The sequence below is a fragment of the Littorina saxatilis genome, linkage group LG14 (genome assembly GCF_037325665.1).
Source record: "Littorina saxatilis isolate snail1 linkage group LG14, US_GU_Lsax_2.0, whole genome shotgun sequence".
NCBI lineage: Eukaryota > Metazoa > Mollusca > Gastropoda > Littorinimorpha > Littorinidae > Littorina > Littorina saxatilis.
The window spans coordinates 15,260,315-15,282,252 of NC_090258.1; the positions used below are offsets into that span (position 1 = coordinate 15,260,315).

At 43.0% G+C, this 21,938-nt stretch overlaps 1 protein-coding gene across 2 annotated transcripts in view; it reads right to left on the minus strand.

Moving 5' to 3' along the window:
• Positions 1-4,879: 4,879 nt before the first annotated feature.
• The window catches only part of LOC138947203 (lymphocyte-specific helicase-like), a 38,633-nt gene continuing 21,574 nt past the window's right edge, over positions 4,880-21,938 (minus strand). For both annotated transcript variants that reach the window (XM_070318637.1, XM_070318636.1), the window contains exons 8-20: positions 20,726-20,848; positions 16,660-16,842; positions 15,939-16,162; positions 14,160-14,285; positions 12,814-12,901; positions 12,363-12,524; positions 11,513-11,706; positions 9,470-9,692; positions 8,666-8,785; positions 7,986-8,105; positions 7,351-7,510; positions 6,761-6,973; positions 4,880-6,331 (exon numbers count right to left, since the gene is read on the minus strand). In XM_070318637.1, coding sequence (XP_070174738.1) covers positions 6,081-6,331; positions 6,761-6,973; positions 7,351-7,510; positions 7,986-8,105; positions 8,666-8,785; positions 9,470-9,692; positions 11,513-11,706; positions 12,363-12,524; positions 12,814-12,901; positions 14,160-14,285; positions 15,939-16,162; positions 16,660-16,842; positions 20,726-20,848 — 2,187 coding nt within the window. In that variant the 3' untranslated portion in view covers positions 4,880-6,080. The remainder of the gene's footprint in view (positions 6,332-6,760; positions 6,974-7,350; positions 7,511-7,985; positions 8,106-8,665; positions 8,786-9,469; positions 9,693-11,512; positions 11,707-12,362; positions 12,525-12,813; positions 12,902-14,159; positions 14,286-15,938; positions 16,163-16,659; positions 16,843-20,725; positions 20,849-21,938) is intronic.

Below are 21,938 nucleotides of genomic sequence, written 5' to 3' on the forward strand. Positions count from 1 at the left end.
ACATTTTCAGTAAAATACACGTAAGTACAGTATGTAGGATAAACAGAATACTACATGGCTTGCTGTGTCGTACCAGATTTACACTAGTTGCTTTTTCAAATAGTGAGCAGCTCGCTTTCGCTCGCAGTTTAATATTTAAAACAAGTCGCGTAAGGTGAAATTACAACATTTAGTCAAGCTGTCGAACTAACAGAATGAAACTGAACTCACTGCATTTTTACAGAAAGAGCGTATACTCGTAGCATCGTCAGTCCACCGCTCGATGCAAAGGCAGTGAAATTGACAAGAAGAGCGAGGTAGTAGTTGCGCTGAGAAGGATAGCACGCCTTTCTTTATCTCTATTCTTTTTAACTTTCTGAGCGTGTTTTTAATCCAAACATATCACATCTATATGTTTTTGGAATCAGGAACCGACAAGGAATAAGATGAAATTGTTTTTAAATCTATTTCGGAAATTTTATTTTAATAATAATTTTTATATTTTTAATTTTCAGAGCTTGTTTTTAATCCGAATATAACATATTTATATGTTTTTGGAATCAGAAAATGATGAAGAATAAGATTAACGTAAATTTGGATCGTTTTAAAAACAAATTATATTTTTACAATTTTCATACTTACCAAAGTCATTAATTTTTAAGCCACCAAGCTGAAATGCAATACCGAAGGCCGGCCTTCGTCGAAGATTGCTTGGCCAAAATTTCAATCAATTTGATCGAAAAATGAGGGTGTGACAGTGCCGCCTCAACTTTTACAAAAAGCCGGATATGACGTCATCAAAGGTATTTATCGAAAAAAAGGTCCGGGGATATCATTCCCAGGAACTCTCATGTCAAATTTCATAAAGATCGGTCCAGTAGTTTGGTCTGAATCGCTCTACACACACACACACACAAACACCACGACCCTCGTCTCGATTCCCCCTCTACATTAAAACATTTAGTCAAAACTTGACTAAATGTAAAAACGAGTGTAAATCTGGTACGACACAGCAAGCCATGTAGTATTCTCTATGTAGCAACTTTTACACACAGGAGATCACAAAAATGCATGTATACCCATTACACCCCCCCCCCCCCCCCCCCCCCCCCAGCTATATGTACCACACAGGTTGAAGTTCCCCTGCAGCTGCTCTATCATATCACATGCACTATTGTAGCAACTTTTACACACACGAGATCACAAAAATGCATGTATACCCCCAACCCCCCCTTCTCAGCTACATGTACCACACAGGTTGAAGTTCCCCTGCAGCTGCTCTATCATATCACATGCAAAATTGTAGCAACTTTTACACAGTGATCACAAAAATACATGTATACCCCCCAACTCTTCACTGAAAGCACTCATGCTGTCAACATTTTGTGTGTGCAAATGGAAGGTTACACTTTTCAACCATAATAATAAAGAAGCTTTTAGACAGCAGGAGACCATTTCAATGTCTACAAGCACTTGACAATTCATGCTGAGTTGCTACAGGGCAGTGTTGTCAAATTACAAACACAACTCGCATTCGCTTTCATAATGAGACTTTTAATTGCCATGCCCATTAAAACAAAAGTCAAAGCATAATGATCTTCAATCTATGCTGTTGTTCAGTACTGTAAGACATAAAACTGCCTCAAGCACATTACATAAAAACAACAAATATTTAGTAACCTTAGTCCCTGAATCAGCCAGAATATGTTATTTACAACCAGCATTAGGTTTATTCTGTTACATTAATTACCCTGCTCTCAGTGGGAAGTAACAAAACACTGGCATATGTCATGCAGAGACATGACAATCTCTGATGACTAAATAGACGATTGTCGAAAATAACTCTGTCAGGTTTGTATGGGTTCTGAAAGAGCGAGTACCTTTGCATTTGTGCAGACAAACTTTGCCATGTGCTTCATTTGTGCAGACAAACTTTGCCATGTGCTTCATTTGTGCAGACAAACTTTGCCATGTGCTTCATTTGTGCAGACAAACTTTGCCATGTGCTTCATTTGTGCAGACAAACTTTGCCATGTGCTTCCTGTACACGCGTTTGAGACACACCCTCTCGCCAGTGACTGGCCTATAATGTCACATAAGAAATAATGTCACGCGGGAAAACTTTCCCACGTAACATTACAGGCCAGTCACTAGCGAGAGGGCGTGTCTTAAACACGTGCACAGAAAGCACATGCCAAGCTTTGAGCCAATGGTACTCACTTTCACAACCTATACAAACACCATAGTTATTTCCGCAATTCTTCTATTGAGATTCTGTATGCAGACCCGTTTACCCCCATAATGCTCAGCCCCCCAAAATAGTAATCCTGGCACAAAAATAGTAATCATCCAGCATTACAACGCACATGACAACTGCATGGGTGAAACCTAGGAAAATCAAATTGACTGAAATTTTTTTGAGGCAGGGGTCCAGGGGCCACCCAGGCCCTGGCGGGGTACGGGGCAGGGCCCCGTTAGGGGGTCCAGGGGGGCAACGCCCCCCACCCGAAAACGAATTTTTGCATTATTCATTGTGATTTTGTGGTCTTTCCTGGCCAAATAATACACTATCATGCAGGTCAAAAAAATACCTTCAGATTCTAATGATATGGTAAAAAGGGTAAACAAAATCAAAACAATTCACAGAAGTAATCATTTTTCTTTTGTATCCTTTCACACTTGCATCTTCCAACACAACGACACAATTGACAACAATTAACATTGACAACAGCCATACTACATGAAATAGAAAGTGAACAACTGAACTGAAATAAAAGTTCGAAATATTTGATTATAAGAAGCAAATATTGCCAGACAGGCATTGAAATAAATGATGAAACAGAATGTCACACATGCAAACAGCATGATGTAGCACTGCACAAAGTAGCAACTAAGCAGTAGCATCTCTTATACTTACAGTGCAAAGTTCTCAAGGAAAAGCCCTTGAGTTTCAAGCACCAAACTTATCACACACAGTTTTAGTTTCATGAATTCCAACCCGGGCACACTGCAACCGGTTCACTATAGCAGTTCGAAAACGCGTTCCGCAAGTAGTTTCGGTTTAAAAAAAAAAAAAAAAAAAAAAATTCCGTCAGACTTATTTTCAGATTGACGGATTTCAGTCAATTGACGGGCTACTTTCACCCATGCAACTGTGTCTGCGAAGTGAGGGTGAGACTTCACCACTAGAAGGCTCTCCAGCGTCTCATCAGACGGACATGATCTCTGGTCAGTCCTGTGCTTTTTCACCCCATTTTGCCATTGAAATAAACAATGCCAAACATGTGAATTAATAAAAATAAAAAATAAAATTTTATTTTTTTATATTTTTATCATTTATGAAAATCGTAGTCTTGACACGGATAGCGGAATGGCGTATTTTTTTGCAGAAAATCGTAATAAATTACGCAAAAATCGTAAGGGTAAACAGGTCTGTGTATGCCTTATAAACACAGATTAGGCATGAACACATAGCCATTTTCTTTTTTCACCCAATAAAAAAACAAACTTACATGGTGAAATATGTTTTCAATAACATGCAGTTGTGTACCTTACTTCAAAATATCAATTGCATACAAAAAATAGTGCAATTTTGGGAGAAAAACATCTTGTACCAAGTCAGTAACTACTGATAAACTACATCATAAAAAGTGAAATCGCACCCATGTAGATCCAAGCATGCACAGACACAGACACAGACACAGAGACACAGAGACAGAGACACACACAGACACACACAGACACAGAGACACCGACACACACCGACACCGACACAGACACACACACAGACAGAGACACAGACAGAGACACAGACACAGACAGAGACACCGACAGAGACACCGACAGAGACACCGACAGAGACACCGACAGAGACACCGACAGAGACAGAGACAGAGACAGAGACACACACATTCGAATAAATTTCCTATGTACAGAGCTGCCAACTGCTACATTATAAGACTAATTACTACGCTGTAATGCCAAACTGAAAATTGCTTCACTCAAACAAGTAATTTTTGTTTTGGTTTTGTTTGTTTGCTTAACGCCCAGTCCACCACGAAGGGTGATATCAGGGCGGTGCTGCTTTGACATTTAACGTACGCCACACACAAGATCGCAGCATAGGCTTCATGTCTCACCCAGTCACATTATTCTGACACCGGACCAACCCCATAATGCCAGACGCCAGGCGGAGCAGCCACTAGATTGCCAATTTTAAAGTCTTAGGTATGACCCGGCCGGGGTTCGAACCCACGACCTCCCGATCACGGGGCGGACACCTTACCACGAGGCCACCGTGTTGCGGTACTCAAACAAGTAATCACAAGCATGGAACAGTTCGCTCTTTCTTTCGAGCCTTGGTACTCAGATTCTCACTCTGTGTAGCGGTCAGAATATGGGTAATAAAACATGTTCCACAAAGAAAAGTGGCACTGCAGACACTCTTTTAAGGGAAATGTGCGAATATTTTTCTTTTTAGAAAATACTACACCTAAACATCATTTGCTACGCTGAAAATGTTTAAACAAAAACTTATTTGCTACACTTGAGGCTTCACAAAGTTATGTATTAACAGACATGGGATTCAGAAAAAGTGATAATTAAGGAAAAAGAAGGTGGGGGTCTGGGGGCCGCAGAAGGCCCCTAGTAGGGTCCAGGGGCAACGCCCTTGGTTCGGGGTCTGGGGGCGAAGCCCCCAGAAGCTGAAGGTTTTTAGTGTTTTAGACACAAAAAAATGGCCCTGAAATGCATATTTCAGCTTAATCATAGCCCCCCCCCCCCTTCCCATGTTTCTCAAATTAATTTTACGCTACGACTCAAACTAAGGAGGAGAGAGAGAGAGAGAGAGAGAGAGAGAGAGAGAGAGAGAGGCGGGGGGTGGGGGGGGGGGGGTGGTGGCGTGTGACGGTGTAGTTTCAATGTTCTAACCTTGTCGGTGCAAAACGACCCCAGTGACTGATTACCCGACTGGGTTTTCAGGATAGTCAGGTGCTTGTTGCTTTTCAAGTGGCTTTTGAGGGCAGTCTTTCCATTGGAGCCGTAGTTGATAACATTAACATCGTTGCACAAAGTGCACTGAGCTTTTCCCGGCAAGTTGATTTTAGCAAAAGCATCGCCAACTTTCAGTTTCACGTCTTGTGTCTTCTGGCCTTTCTCGTATTTCCAGCTCAATGATACAACTTCATCGAGCCAGTCGAATCTCCAGAGATTTTTCTTGTACTTCTGCTGGTCAATTTCCCGGGCTAGAACGGTTTCGTCTCGCTTTAGCTTCCTCATCATTTTGGCAGGTGGCTCGAAGCGATGTAAAAATGGCGCCGAATCATTCTCATACGGTATGCTTATACTGAATCCCCGATAGCTACGTTGAAACGGTTATTGTAGGAGACAAAGAGCGCGTTCCCATACGGATCGACCAGCAACAGTCTGACCGTTTTAGGAACCAACCGTTCAAGAATAGTATGGAATGGAGCGTCGCGATCAGCGGACCGGCCGAAAAACTTGGGTACCTACATATACCCCACAATTTTCTCAGCGGATTTGCACGAATCTCAAGAATGATCCCTGGAGCCTAAAAATTTACGGAATTCCGTAAATTTACGGAAGAATCCCATGTCTGATCAAGCTGTCCGACATGCTCAAGTTAGTTACTGCTTGTTGCTTTAGCCCCCAACATATGAGGAACACAATACATACACTACCGTGATTGTTTCAACAAACAGAAGATTATCCAAATGACAAGTAAACTACCAGAATAAACTTACCATCCACCAACCACACATGCTGAGTCCCCCCCACCCCCAACGGAGTTGGAATTGGTCTCTGCTGCAGGCAGCATTTGTATCTCGGAGCTCGACTTAAACATGTCCTCTTATATTCTTGCCGTCAACTATACTACTACTTATTACTACAGCTAATCGATGCTTGGCGTTTTATTTTACATACGTACACTTTAAACAAATATAATTTCCTTTTCATCCGCATGCATCCAGCCTACCACAAACACTGCAAAGTAACTATTTACTTTTCTTTCAAAAGACCTACACTCTACCATACAAAGGCTACACAACTACATGCATTTCCACAACCAGATCCTCCCTCTATCACAAATCAGATGCTACAGATTCTCCGTCATCAATGTCAATAACTTTGAACAGCGAGTTCTTGGTGGGAACACTGGTGGGTTTGGTCTTTGTCGCCGATGCTGTCTTCTTGTCGGCAGCAGTTTTTCCTCTGCCTGACTGACGTTTGCTGGACCTGGATTTGCCGACAGGAGAGGGGAGTGGAGAGGGAGGGGGGCTTGAGCGGAGAGAATTCGTAGCGATACTCTCTTCGTCTGTAGTTTCCGCTGCACCTGTGGAAAAGACCAAACTTTTAAGTTTTTTACAGGCAATTATAAGAGCATAAAAGATAACATGTACAAAAGAGGGGGAAGGGGGAAAGGAGGAAGTCGAAGCTCCTTACCAGTAATATGATTCAGCAATTTCAAAGGCAATTTGATGGCCTCTCCTAGCAGCTACAAAGCACATAGAATTTTCAAATTGAAATGAAGAAAATAATGGATGCGAAAGTAGACTCAGAAAGACTGCTCCTGTATTATTTTCTTCAAGAAACATTTTTTTCTCGGGCCTACACTATTTTTCTTCTCAGGAAGACACTGGAGGCAAGTTCTCCAGCCCTACACTACTAACACTGATACTGCCATCTTCCCTGTCAACCAACTGTTTCCAAACAGCACACAGACCCTCACAATACTGCACACAAATCATTCAACAATTCTCACCTGATGCAGCCTTCGCTTGCTTTGCTCTCCATTTCTTCTCAATGTCGGATCGGTCCAGGAGGGCTTCGAGGTCAGCGTCATTGATGACCTCTTGACCTTCACCATCGCCGACCTCTGACTCATGGTCCCTGGAGTTGAGAAGTTTCAGTAATTCCTCGCTGCTGACTGGCTCAAGCGACGTCTTGAAGTTCTTGATGCCGCTCTTGAATTTGCCTAAAAACCAAGGAATTCTATAATGTGAGCTAACTTTGAATAACAACATGCAAATGGCTTTGCAAGTATTTTTGCATATAAAAAAGCCAGATGATGTCTAAGCAAGTGTACTTGTTCACACAAGAAATGATGGAAAAGTTCAAACACAGTATTAATGACCTGATTCTAGCTACACAATTTTTGAATATCCAAGGAGCAAACAAATTAATCAAAGGCTTTTTATCAAGCGCTTTCAATGACCAAAAAATAAGTAATGACAAGCTATCACTCGAACCTTCACACAAGCAAATGTCGACACACCCTACACAAAATAGCTGTCCAAAACTTTAGTATTGCTCTCCTTGGCTTTGTGTTATATCAACACAAACTTCACACACCTTGGTGAATGACCAGTTTCTCTAGCTTGCGTTTGGCTGCCGCTCTCTCCACGATACGCTGGTCGATTGTGTTGGCGGTGACAAAACGGTACACCATCACCGATCGTGTCTGTCCGATGCGGTGACACCGGTCCTGTGCCTGAAGGTCACATTGGGGATTCTGAAAAACGCAGAACAAATTTAGAAAATTGTGAAGGCTGAAAAATGTGGATAAATGGTTCGTCAGCATGATCCTTGCATATGTACACATGATACACTGCTCACAGCAATATCTGAAAGGGACCCGAGCAATGTGCGAAATACTCCATGCACCGCTGCCAAAAAAAGGCTTGACATGAACATGTGTATCTGTAGTTGGACTTGTACAGCCAGGCATGGGAATTGAAAAAAGTAAAAAAGGCTGAACATTTGTAAGTAATAGCAAAGTGGACAGCTAGGATCACCCAGGACTCGCTCTCTCTCAAACACACACTCACTCACACACACACTCGCTCACACACACACTCACTCACACACACACACACACACCATTCATTCTAGAAAGTGATCATACTGGGCACACTGCAACAACTAAGATCACCCAGGAATTCACACACTCTCTCCCCGTCCCCCTCACTCTACAATTGTTCACTGACCCAGTCACTATCATAAATGATGACGGTGTCAGCAGCTGTCAAGGTGATGCCCAGACCTCCTGCCCTGGTGCTGAGAAGGAAGACAAACTTGTCTGATCCTGGCTTCTGGTACTCCGCCATCTGAGAACACACACAAAAAGTCTCTTACTTCTAATGAACAGACAAATCATCTAACAGTCATGACACAATGTGTCAGCTTTGAAATCCCCATTCATCGAAATAATTCACTCCAAATTGAAACAAAATCACAAAAAGGAAGCACATAGCGGTGAAATGTTGAATTCTGGAACAACATAATACAGTAGACTCCGCTTAATAAGGTCACCTTGGTGCAGGACAAAAGTGGCTATATTAAGCGGGTGGATTTAATAAAAGCATAAGCATAAAACATAAGGAAAAATCCGTGCAGTCAGAAATTGGCCTCAAAAAGCGGGTGGCTTTATTAAACATGGCCTTATTAAGCGGATTCTACTGTATTACAAACAGCAGGTAACACTAGCAAAACTATCTAGGCTTTGCACAGTGAGGTGTTGAGGCATAGTAATGTGTAAATAATTGTTGGTTTCAGTGAAGAGGTAAAACTGCAAAACACGATGTTCTACCCAGCCTACAATAATTGTAAGCATCTACAGTGAGACATTTCGTACACATACACACCATTGAAACTCCTTGATACTCACACTGTCTCTGCGGTCATGAATATTCATGGCACCATCCAGGCGGCAGTAGCCGTACTTGCGCAGAATGCAGAAGTCTTCCAGAAGGTCCAGCATCTTGGTCATCTGACTGAAGATCAACACCTGCAAGACAACATGTACAGGTGAGCGTCACTGTCAAGATGTAATGATGTCTGAGATATACAACTACTTTTTCTTCTTCTGCGTTCGTGGGCTGAAACTCCCACGTATACTCGAGTGGAATTTTACGTGTATGATAGTTTTTACCCCACCAGTTAGGCTGCCATACGCCGTTTTCGGAGGCAAAGTTTAACTTTACGAAACTGGATTTTCCGGTTTTACAAGTTTTCAAAAACCGGATTTCCGGCGAGAAGCGGAAAGGTGTTAGCCTTGCATTTATAAAGTGTTGTCCAATCAACAGCCTGTTGCAAGAAAGACAAGTGGTAGGTTTGTCACCCTCATTACACTCACCAGATAGCAGGTGCTGCATCAGGTATAACCTTTTTCCTCTGCAACTTACAAGTGTAAGACTACACAATGCCAAAACCCTCAAGAAAAACCAATAGGAGCTTGAAGTTTAAATTCTAAAACTTCAAGAATTCAGTTCAAAGAAATGATCAATTCTACATTTTCAATATCTTTATCCACCACAAAGGACGAACTAAAGGCTATCTTTAATTAGGCCGGAACGAATTTGCTTTTGCAAAGTGTTAAAAATTCAGTGGCAAAGCTTTGTGCAACCAGGTTCGTGAAGCAGATTTTGCCTTATTAATTTGAGGCCTGAGATAAGCCACCTTTCCAACTAACCTTGTGACCTCGCCGGTGGAGCTCTTTCAGCATTCGATCGAGGACGAGCATCTTGCCAGACTCAGAAATGATTCTCTCGTCCAGGCAGAGCTCACCAGTCTTCTTGTCCAGAGGATGTTCCAGAAGAAACGGGTGAGAGCAACACTTGCGTAGCTGCATCATCACATTGCGCAGTTTGATCGTCAGCTGCGACACTTTCTGTTCTGGGGCTGGTTTTGAATCTCTGGAATAAGAGGGGGAAAAAAAGAGTTAATTTCACACAATTACATCGTAACGATACAACTATGAATTATTCTTTCATAATTCTGGTCAAATATACAAAACTTTTTTTTTCTGAATACAGTACACACATTTTCCAACCAAGTGTTGTTCCAAGACTCAAAGATCAATTGGACCTGAATAGAAATACTAACAGATGTTCTGGCTTCAACAAAATTATTCAGTCAAAACAACATGTTAAAACTATCGGAGGGTCGACTGGCCAGGGGTCAGAACAAAGCAACAGATCACAACAGCAAGCGTGAATGATGGAAGACAAGAGGCCTGAGAACACTGCCCGCCCACACCCATCGTGTGTGTGTTTGTGCATGTGATGTGTATGCATGGGTGGGACTGAAAAATGTCATGAATCCTGAAGAATTCCAAGGGGGGGTCTTGGGGCCCCCAGACGCTGAAGGATTTGTATAATTAACAACCATAAAAACGTCACCACAGACATTACGAATACGGATTTCCGGCATATACCGGAAGAATCCCACCCATGTGTATGTGCTTTTGATGTGTAAGTGCATGTGTGTGAAGTGTGTATGTGCATGTGTACTTTGCAATTGTACACCGCCGCAAGCTCTTGCGAGAAGGGGTAATCAAATCAAAAAGTGCTTGTCATTATACATGTCTCCTGGCGATTATTGTACCAGACCTGCCTACCCCAAAAATTACAAGGAGTAATGAGCCCAGCCAAAAAGAGTAATCTGGTGGTAGAAAGAGTAGTTTTTTGTTGCCAAAAGTAACGGCCATCGTTGGGTGTGACTAAAAGGAGAACCCAAAATAAAGAATAAGACACTACCTTGCCTGTAGACATCCTCATTTTTCTCCCAAAGGAGAAATAGTTGTTCATAAAGTCTTGCAGGACACAAACATTCTTCTGCACACTTTCTGTTCATATTCAGTTGCTTCGCAAAAATAAAATGTCATTGATTTTCTCAAATTTTGAAGTCAATCAAAACGACCCCAGAACACAGCACTGGGAAACTACACTGATTGAAACAATCTAGGATGACGAAAGCAAAATATGTCATGTGGTCACACATCTAAAAAAATCAGCCTCGCACATAACCAGCGCTCCACCATTAGTGTAATCAAGAGTTTGCTGAATGAGCATAGAGTTTATTTGGAGGTAGAGGGCTTTTTCAAAGACTTGTAATAGCATGACTTAAATCTGCCAAGTTCTGCTTGGCTGTACTGCCTGGTGCCGAAGGTTCCTGATCTTGATTTCAGGAGGAGCAGACTCTCCAATGTCTCATGCGAAAAATCGTACTTTCGGTTTCTTAAAAATCGTATTTCCATCGCGGAAAGCGTAGTGGCGTAGTTTGGAATAAAAATCGTAAATTACGCCCGAATCGTAAGGGTAGGCAGGTCTGTTGTACTGACCAGGGCCGGACTAGGTAAGTACTAGGAGGGGGGGGGTTTACAGATGGGGGTCCAGAGGGCAAAGCCCCCTTGGTGAGGGTTGCAAGGGGGCTTTGCTGAAAGTTTTTTGATGTTTCTGGAAAGGAAGCCTCTCCTTGAACGGAAAAGGTAAATTTGACAGCAAGCTGTATAGGCAATGAAGAGATGAGGGGGCGAGAGGTGCGATTTCTCCTCGGATTTCATGATGATCCAGATGCAACCCCCCCCCCCCACACACACACACACAGACAAAAAAACATGCGTTTGGGAGTGGGAGGTACATGCTTAAGCCAGGGGGGGGGGGGGGGGGGGGGGGTTGCGCAACCCCTATAACACCCCTCCCCCCCCCCCCCCCCCCAGTCCGGCCCTGCTGACCTCTTCTGCTGCATGTCCACCATGGCCTTGACCCAGCCCTCGATCTCTTCCTCTTCCTGCGCCTTCTGTCGCGACGTGCGACACTCCTTCTCATCCTTGTCCGCCCCGACCATCAGGCTGTAGTCGATCTTGTTCTGCGTCACCCTGCGCAGTGGTCTCCCTTTGCTGTCCACCGCCTTCTTCTCCACTGTGCCCTGTGGAATGAGAGGGGTTAAGATAAGATAAGACACAACAAATTTTAATGTCCATTTTCATTTTACATAAACATGGACATTTTTCTTTTGGCATCACATCGCATTTCTATGTCAAGGGGTTTAGAGTTTGTTGAAGGTCTTCAGCTTTGATGAAAAGCTTTTAGAAATGGTTAATGGCTGCTGTGTCTGCCCCACCCCCCTTTCATCATTCAAGATGTTTGGAATAGACCTGTCCAATGCCTTCTCCACTGTGCCCTGTGGAATGAGAGGAGTTTAGAGTTTGTTGAAGGTCTTCAGCGGAAAAAATGTGTAAGGCATGATCAAAATCTACGCATTCTTGACCAAATCCAGTGAAAGTTGGGCGAAAGTCAGCATCAAAATCAATTACTTGGCTCATAGAGACGAGCTGAAGCCAATCAACTTTTCCGCCTTCAGAGATGTTCCATTTTTAAGACGTCTGAGCGATTTGAGAATATAGAATGCTCTTGCGAATTGTTAAGTTTGGACTTTTTTTCAGCTGAAATTTCTAGTTTCCCTCTGAAATTTCATTCCTAAACCTCTGAAATTAGCGGATTCGAGGACCATTCACATGCCTGACACTACTTTTCTTCCTAGGAATGGTGCACATTAAAAAAAGACAAGCTATGTATGCTCACGTTCTTCTCCTGAATCTTTTTAAAGATGGTTCTGTCGATGAGAGCAGCGTAGAACTCTTTCTGCAGGGGTCGCAAGGGGGCGTAGACGATGACCTCTTTCTTGGGTGGGATGTTCAGGTCTACATCTGTCTTCAGCCGACGCAGCATGAATGGAGTCAGGATCTGTCGAAGAACGGAGCTGCATACATGATCCAAGAGAGCTACTGTTGAGCTTAAAAGTAATTCTGTGTTCCAGAGTTCTTCTCTGCACAGTTTTGAAGTACAGTACTTCCTATCTATCAGAAATCTTGAGAAAACACAGTTCTGAATATGAATTGGGGGAACAGTGTGATCCTCAACCTTTATTGAATTTGAATGCCAAGAGCAGATTACACTGAAATCTTTTCACTTACACTGACAGGTATAACTTTTTCTACACACACACACACACGACATGAAAGAAGTGACTCACCTGATGTAGCATGGAGAGTACATCTTTTTTCTGCTTGTCTGCAGCCATCTCATCTCCAATGTGTTCAATGTCAAACCACGCCTCAAAACTAAAACACACACAAAACCATAAAAAGAACGCTCATGCACACTCATGAAAACCATATACACACTGTTACATATATGTGACCCTCCACCACGAAATGAGTCGCATGTCACCTCGCGCGGTTCAGCGCTAGGCTTAATATAAGTCCGGTGAGTGTCTGGTAACAGTGTGAAGGTCACCTTAGTCACAGGCTTATAACTCAAACAGTTTTCGCTCTTTTCTAAAACGGTTTTCACCACTGGATAGAGCATAAAAAACTCTTTAGGGAAATGCAAAAATATGAAAATCATGCAAAGGTGACATGCAACTCATTTCGTGGTGGGTCACATATGAAGTGTGCTGAACAAAACAGTTGCTGTAACCAGTCTGTTATATACTGTCTGTTTAAACACTTCTTCAATTCTAGGTTAGGTTTGGTCATTCTGATAATCATCGCTCCACGGCTATCGCCAGTTTCTCTCTGACAGCATGCTAAATTATTGCGCGAATCTATCAAAACAAGAATACACAGTTATCTCCCATATGTTTTTCGCGAGCACTGATCTAAATTTGAGATCAGTGTTCGCGAGATGAAAATGATTGCAGATTGGCTGACTTCGACAGTGATCTCCGTTCTGTTCTTCACAATTATGATAAAGACATCGTTCTAAGGTCAAAACAAGTCGAAATTTTGAGACTGCTGTCGGAAGGAGACCGTGATATATGGTTGCATCACTCTCATCTGGTTACAGAAAAAATCGTCTACACCGGCGCGCACCGGAGCCAAAGTTGATTATCACGTGACACTTTAGAGTTGTTTGCAAAAGATAGCTCGCTTGAAACTGTCTTACATATCAATTCCTTTGTAATTTAAAAATTACACAACACCATGAAAAATCATTATTGACGATCGCAAATCTGCTTATATCCACAACACATTACGAAAAGATCTAAATATGTAAAAAATCGATTTCCTCTCCAGACAAGGAAAACCAAGGCAGGATGAATGAGACCCGAAGGGAAGTAACTCATTTTTGACCTGAGTTCAGGATGAGGTTTGGTGTCACAGACAGATATTTGCCGTTCATATTTATACAAACATGAGTCTTCTTCTTCTTCTTCTGCGTTCGTGGGCTGAAACTCCCACGTACACTCGTGTTTTTTTGCACGAGTGGAATTTTACGTGTATGACAGTTTTTTACCCCGCCATTTAGGCAGCCATACGCCGTTTTCGGAGGAACACAAACATGAGTCAACAAAGTACTTCAATTTTCTTTCCTCACCTGCCCAAATCATCGAAGATCTCAGGTAGCAGAAAGTTGAGCAAGGACCACAACTCTGCCAGGTTGTTCTGTAACGGTGTTCCAGTCAGAAGCAGTCTGTTGGTCGTCTTGTACATACGCAGTGCACTGAAACAAGAAAAACATCAGCCTTGATTGTATCCCTTTTATGTTTTATGTTTTATGTCCTATACAATTGTTGTTATAATCGTTTACAGGCAGGCAGGGTGTGCCGAAGAAAAATTTCCATTTTTATGTAATATTTTAATGGACAATAAAGTGCTGTTATTGTTATTATTATTGTTATTGTTACAACAATCATGCTACATGTACCTGGATTTACGAAGAAAAGAGCTGTGATGAAATAACAAACCTCCTGAAAAAGGACTGAACGGGCAAAGACATGCTCGTAAACCCAATTGGAGGAATTTAATCACAAGCAGTAATAAGTTCGGATAAGGATCAGATTTTATATAGTCCCGTGAGGTTACCCTCATGGAAATTCGGGCTACTTTCTCACTGGGGAAAGTGAGCTGCCATACAGTATACAGCGCTACCCTGGGTGGCCGAGTGGTAACGCACTTGCGCTCGGAAGCGAGAGGTTGCAAGTTCGACCCTGGGTCAGGGCGTTAGCAATTTTCTCCCCCCTTTCCTAACCTAGGTGGTGGGTTCAAGTGCTAGTCTTTCGGATGAGACGAAAAACTGAGGTCCCTTCGTGTACACTACATTGGGGTGTGCACGTTAAAGATCCCACGATTGACAAAAGGGTCTTTCCTGGAAAAAATTGTATAGGCATCGATAAAAATGTCCACCAAAATACCCGTGTGACTTGGAATAATAGGCCGTGAAAAGTAGGATATGCGCCAAAATGGTTGCGATCTGCTGGCCGATGTGAATGCGTGATGTATTGTGTAAAAAAATTCCATCTCACACGGCATAAATAAATCCCTGCGCCTTGAATATGTGTGCGATATAAATTGCATAAAATAAAAATAAAAAAATAAAAATCCCTGCGCTTAGAACTGTACCCACGGAATACGCGCAATATAAGCCTCATATTGATTGATTGATTTTTTTTTCCTTCCTGCATGCGTGTGTTCCTGTTTCCATGTCTTCTCTCTACTACATATCTTGCAATTATTTTCATCTCTCAGCTACATACATTTTTCATTTACAAAGAAGTCCGTTTTGCTTGTATATCATCTTTTGCAATAAGTGGTCGGGCGTAGACCAGTGCCTGTACACCTTATCAGACTTCAGGCAACCCGTCCAAGGAAGAATGAGTTTCAAGGAAATAATGACGCCACTCCAGGGTCAAGCTGAAGCATTTTGGCACTGTAAATATGAATTTAACCCCAGACCTGTTTACCTAATTAGAACAGTTGCAGAGACTTAGTGTATTTTCAAAATATTGAGTGTATTTTCTTCCCGGTAGAGGTGCTCGTTAATCATGTGACCGACGTAAAACTGTTAGCAGTGAAATTCCATTACAATGTACGTCGAACTGCTGATAACACTGTAAGAATATGACACTGGAATGTTGTCTGTTCACTCTTAGGATCATTTTAAAAAGTACCATTATTTTTTTAATCGTCATACTTTCTTATCAACCAGAGCATTTATCGTATTCTTGGAAACATGGCGTACAAAATACGGCGAAATCGAACGAGTAAACAGGTCTGAAACCCCCTCTGGTGAAAGATAAATTGTGCATGTACAGAAAAACTTGTTTTTGCTTTTGAGGAAATCCGCGAAATCGTGGAGATTTGGATTGCCTGTTACCTGATCAGCCTGCACTTTGAGTTCTTGATGCGATGTCCTTCGTCCACCACCAGGTAGCGCCACTCGTGGCCTTGCATGTGTTTCTGGTCCATCATGGCCACCTCGTAGGACGTGATGACGATGGTATTGACCTTCACCCCGTCACGCACATCGTGAGCTTTGCCAATCTGCTCTCGCAGCTCCTTGCGTTCATCTTTGTTGCCGTGGTACAAAAGTACAGGGACCTGAAGAAATGGATAGCGGACATTTTTAAGCTACTGCATAATATTGAGAGGAAAATCTATGCTGCAAGCTTCTGAAAGCAGCTAGGAGAAGTCACCATCTTATTTCTGCAAACATCCCACAATCCATTGAGATATGCAGAAATCCAACGACAGATTACGTTTCAAAATCCAGAATTAAAATAAAAGGCAAGTCAAAAGAACGTTTATTTTTGGCAAAACAAGACATTCAAAAGTCTTTGTGGTGAACAGATAAACAAATAATTGCAGAACAAATGAACTTCTTTCAAATGTTTTGTGGCGACCTGTCTGACAAGTTAAGGCCGTCCGAGTCAAAATAAAAAAAATTTTGAATTCAATATAGATTTTTGTTATCCATTTTGACACCTGCATCATCCTGTCAGACGCAACGTCACGAAACATTCGGAGGCAAGTTCATTCATCTGTAATTATTTGTTCGTCTGTTCACATTTCCAACATGATAAATACGCTGGGCTTACCTTGGGAGCAAACCTCTGGAACTCATTGTACCAGTTTGGCACGGTGGAAAGCGGGGCACAGACGAGGAAAGGACCAGGCACACCCATGTACACCATGTGAGACAGCATGGCCACACACTGCACCGTCTTACCCAAACCCATCTCGTCTGCTAGAATTCCATTCACTCCGTTCTCGTACAGAGTCTGAAACACACGAGTTGCAGTCCCAGAATGATATAATATCATCATTTATAATACAATATGTAGTTATTTATCAATAATAATAATAATAAATCGCTTTTCTATAGCGCAAATCCCAGCAATTGGCTGCAGGGGCTTAGTGATAATAATTACAAAACTCAAAATGAAAGCCATGTGATGCGGATTGAAAATACCATACAATACTAGGCATTGTTGGGCACAATGAATTAACATTTATAATCTTCTTGCGTTCGCCGAACATTTATAATAAAATACCATATAATACTAGGCATTGTTAGGCACAATGAATTAACATTTATAATAAAAGAGGCGATCACTGAAAAGTATGGTCTGCACTGCAGCAGCTTCTGCCCATAAATGTCAAAAGAAAAATATCCACATTTATGAACAATAAAAATGGAAAATTCATTGTTTTACGTTATCTTATCTAATTTCTTAAAATTCTATGCCATGTTCTTCTTCTTCTTCAGTGTGCCAGAAATTCTGGTTACGTGTGAGCTTGTTTGCCCATTTGGGTTCCCCACACTATACCAGACATGGGATTCAGAAAAAGTGATAATTAAGGAAAAAAAAAGTGGGGGTCTGGGGGCCGCAGAAGGCCCCCAGTAGGGTCCAGGGGCAACGCCCCTGGTCGGGGTCTGGGGGCGAAGCCCCCAGAAGCTGAAGGTTTTTAGTATTTTAGACACACAAAAATGGCCCTGAAATGCATATTTCAGCTTAATCATAGCCCCCCCCCCCCCCCCCCCCCCCTCCCTTTCTCTTCCTTCCCATGTTTCTCAAATTAATTTTACGCCAAGACTCAAAATAAGGAGGAGAAAGAGAGAGAGAGAGAGAGAGAGAGAGAGAGAGAGAGGCGGGGATGGGGGGGGGGGGGGGGTGGTGGCGTGTGACGGTGTGGTTTCAATGTTCTTACCTTGTCGGTGCCAAACGACCCCAGTGACTGATTACACGACTGGGTTTTCAGGATAGTCAGGTGCTTGTTGCTTTCAAGTGGCTTTTGAGGGCAGTCTTTCCATTGGAACCGTAGTTGATAACATTAACATCGTTGCACAAAGTGCACTAAGCTTTTCCCGGCAAGTTGATTTTAGCAAAAGCATCGCCAACTTTCAGTTTCACGTCTTGTGTCTTCTGGCCTTTCTCGTATTTCCAGCTCAATGATACAACTTCATCGAGCCAGTCGAATCTCCAGAGATTTTTCTTGTACTTCTGCTGGTCAATTTCCCGGGATAGAACGGTTTTGTCTCGCTTTAGCTTCCTCATCATTTTGGCAAGTGGCTCGAAGCGATGTAAAAATGGCGCCGAATCATTCTCATACGGTATGCTTTAGCTTATACTGAATCCCCGATAGCTACGTTGAAACGGTGACTGTAGGAGACAAAGACACAGAGCGCGTTCCCATACGGATCGACCAGCAACAGTCTGACCGTTTTAGGAACCAACCGTTCAAGAATAGTATGGAATGGAGCGTCGCGATCAGCGGACCGGCCGAAAAACTTGGGTCTTTACCTACATATACCCCAACATTTTCTCAGCGGATTTGCACGAATCTCAAGAATGATCCCTGGAGCCTAAAAATTTACGGAATTCCGTAATTTTACGGAAGAATCCCATGTCTGTATACTCTGAGAGCATAGCCAGCTTCACTTTGCTTTCGTTGGGTAGGCATGCTGGGTATTTTCGTGTTTCCATAACCCACCGAACTCCGACATGGATTACAGGATCTTTTCCGTGCGCACTTGGTCTTGTGCTTGCGTGTACACACAAAGGGGGTTAAGTCACTAGCAGGTCTGCACATAAGTTGACCTGGGAGATCGGAAAAATCTTCACTCTTAACCCACCAGGCGGCAGCGACCGGGATTCGAACTCATGACCTCCAATTAGGAGGCTGACGTCTAACCACCACGCCACTGCGCCCGCCTATGCCATGTTCAAACAGCAACTGCTAACCTAGACATAGACAACTTCCTTATCTCAAGCGAGAAATTCATGCCTGGAGCATTCCTCAATTTCACTACTCCACCTCTTGAAAACTGTTCACCTCACTTCCCAGATCCAGCCAAGCTTTTATATTCGATGAGACCATTCCTCCATTTGGTCAAATACCAAATAATAATAATAATAATTAGGGTATTTATAGGGCGCAAATCCTAAAATAGTTCTAAGCGCCTTACAATCTTAATTGTCAGTAAGTACTGGTGTCACATGACTAATGTGAACCAGTTGATTGGCTAATGGCGATGCGCTAAAACCAAGAGTGCGCTAACTTTTCCACAGAGCGTATTCTTCCGCCCTTTGCCTAAGCGAGACTGTGCTCTCATCCTCAGAATTAATTAATGACAAGTAGCTTATATTCTCCACAATAGCAAATGACCATAAATTCCCTGCTTTAGATAGCATGTGCCTGTGCCACTGATCTAAAAATAGAAGCCGCTGTATTTCATCTCATTTTCGCCGACTTGCATAGATTATTCTCATATGCCGTGTTAGTGGCATGTAGCTTATCATCCACATTACCAAATGATGAGTTAGTATGCAATTCCCAGCGGCTAACAGAAAACATAAGTGTTATTCCGATAACGTACCAGCTAGACCAGTGAAGACCGACTCGATCGACTCTGTCATACGTAGCAGGCTACACTGAAATACGACTGCATCAGTGCAGTAAATGAATGGTTTCCGAATTATTATTTCAAGGCAAGAACAATCGTAATCGAAAACGTGTAGGGTTCAGAACGTTCTTACCATATATAAGACTTATTACCAGCCTGCCTCAAGCGTGCAGACTCAGTGCAGACTGCAGTGGTTCGATTGCCCTAGCCTAGCAGACGACATAAACCCCGCTCAGCAAATTAACATGTTGGGCAAATGTGAACGAAAAAACGATGGGGATATAATACGTGTAGGGTTCAGAGCATTCTTACCGTTCATATTTAGTATCAGACTCCCCGATGAGGGAAGATACAACACGAGAAATATGCCACATTTATTTTGAAAATGTGCTAACCGTCAAGTCCTTCGGGGGGTGGGGGGGGGAGTCAATTCAAGGGGAGTCACTCCGCACAGTCAATCCGTCGAAGCTCGACTGGAGGTTTCGAATCGCAAATAACGAAGAGCACAGTCCTTTCTACGAGTTCAAATGAGGTCTCTCTGAAAGATCATCACTGTTCAGCTTAACGCTACACTGGAATTTACCAACAGAAATTAAAATGCGTGTGACGAAAGCACGACACACTTGAGACACCCCACACAAAAGTAGATCTTACCGTACACGACCTGACCACACAGTTATGCCTATTCAAATGCGCGAAGCAAAATGTGTGTTTGGAATCTTCTTTTTTTTTTATGGCGGCACTGACAATATCGTTATTGAAACAATCCCAGTGCACTAAGGGATTTATAGAGCAAATCTCAAAAATAATTATTGAACTCATAGCGCTTCGTTCAATAATGAATTTTCTCGATTTGCTCTATAAATCCCTTAGTGCACTGGGATGTCTCAATAACTTAAAATATAGTAATCCTAATAACAGCAACAAGACACAACATAAGCGCCAAGTACCAAATATCAACCGACTGTTTGCTGTGACGAGTTGGATTTTTTTGATGAACTGATTTCCGAACAAAACACCAGTGCCTTTAACGAAATTAATTCTTAAAAATATTACCACTGCGAACAGAGCACACCTAGGCTGTTTAGTATGTGACCAAAAGGAGGGATGGTCTAATCCCTTGTATAGGCCTGACCAGAGATGAAACAGTGAGGCGAGCGAACTATTTTCATGAGGCGGAGTGGGCCTTAAACTTAAACTGTAAAATACTGTACCCTGCAGACAAAACTATAATCCACGCTAAGAGTTGTACCCACCCTGAGCCACATGAAGCCCTCCAACTGGTAGGGACGCAGAACTCCTCCAGTCATCATCAGTGGCTGGTTCTCCGGTATCACTTCGCCATCTGGAGTGCGGCGTTCTCCTTGTTCAACGATCATCTGTCCACAGCAAAAACGCACGGTCAATTCAACCCATACACGCACTTACATACTAGAACCCCACTGGGCAACATGAAACCCAAAATTGCAAGATTTAGTAAACACTGAACAGTTACTTAACTACCGTAACACGGTGGCCTAGTGGTAAGGCGTCCGCCCAGTGGGCCGGAGGTCGTTGGTTCGAACCCTGGCCGGGTCATACCTAAGACTTAAAAATAGGCTATCTAGTGGCTGCTCCGCCTGGCGTCTGGCATTATGGGGTTAGTGATAGGACTGGTTGGTCCGCTGTCAGAATAATGTGACAGGGTGAGACATGAAGCCTGTGCTGCGACTTCTGTCTTGTGTGTGGCGCACGTTAAATGTCAAAGCGGCACCGCCCTGATATCACCCTTCGTGGTGGACTGGGCGTTAAGCAAACAAACAAACAGTTACTTAACTGAACTGTGCAGATACTACTAGTTATGCAGATGTCTGAAAAATTGACAATTTCCAGAAATAACTCGGTAGGGTATGTCTGGGTTGTGATAGGCCAGTCACTAGCTAGAGGGTGTGTCTGGGTTGTGATAGGCCAGTCACTAGCTAGAGGGTGTGTCTGGGTTGTGATAGGCCAGTCACTAGCTAGAGGGTGTGTCTGGTTGTGATAGGCCAGTCACTAGCTAGAGGGTGTGTCTGGGTTGTGATAGGCCATTTTTTTTCCATTTCATTTTCATTACTTTATTGTCCCATCGCTGGAAAATTTGGGTCGTTCCCTCCCATACCAGCAACGGAGTCGCACTACCAAGGTGTCTGCGTGTTTCGGTGTATTCAGCCACCTGCACTTATAGAGAATGACTAAGGTCTCTTACGTGCCAATGTGGCGACACGGGGGTGGGACATGGCTTCCGTCTCTGGGTCTGCACATAAAGTTGACCCGTGTCCGTCCCGGACCGAATTCGAACCTGCGACCTTCGGATCACAAGTGCAGTGCTCTACCAACTGAGCTACCGGGCCCCCAGTCACTAGCTAGAGGGTGTGTCTGGGTTGTGATAGGCCAGTCACTAGCTAGAGGGTGTGTCTGGGTTGTGATAGGCCAGTCACTAGCTAGAGGGTG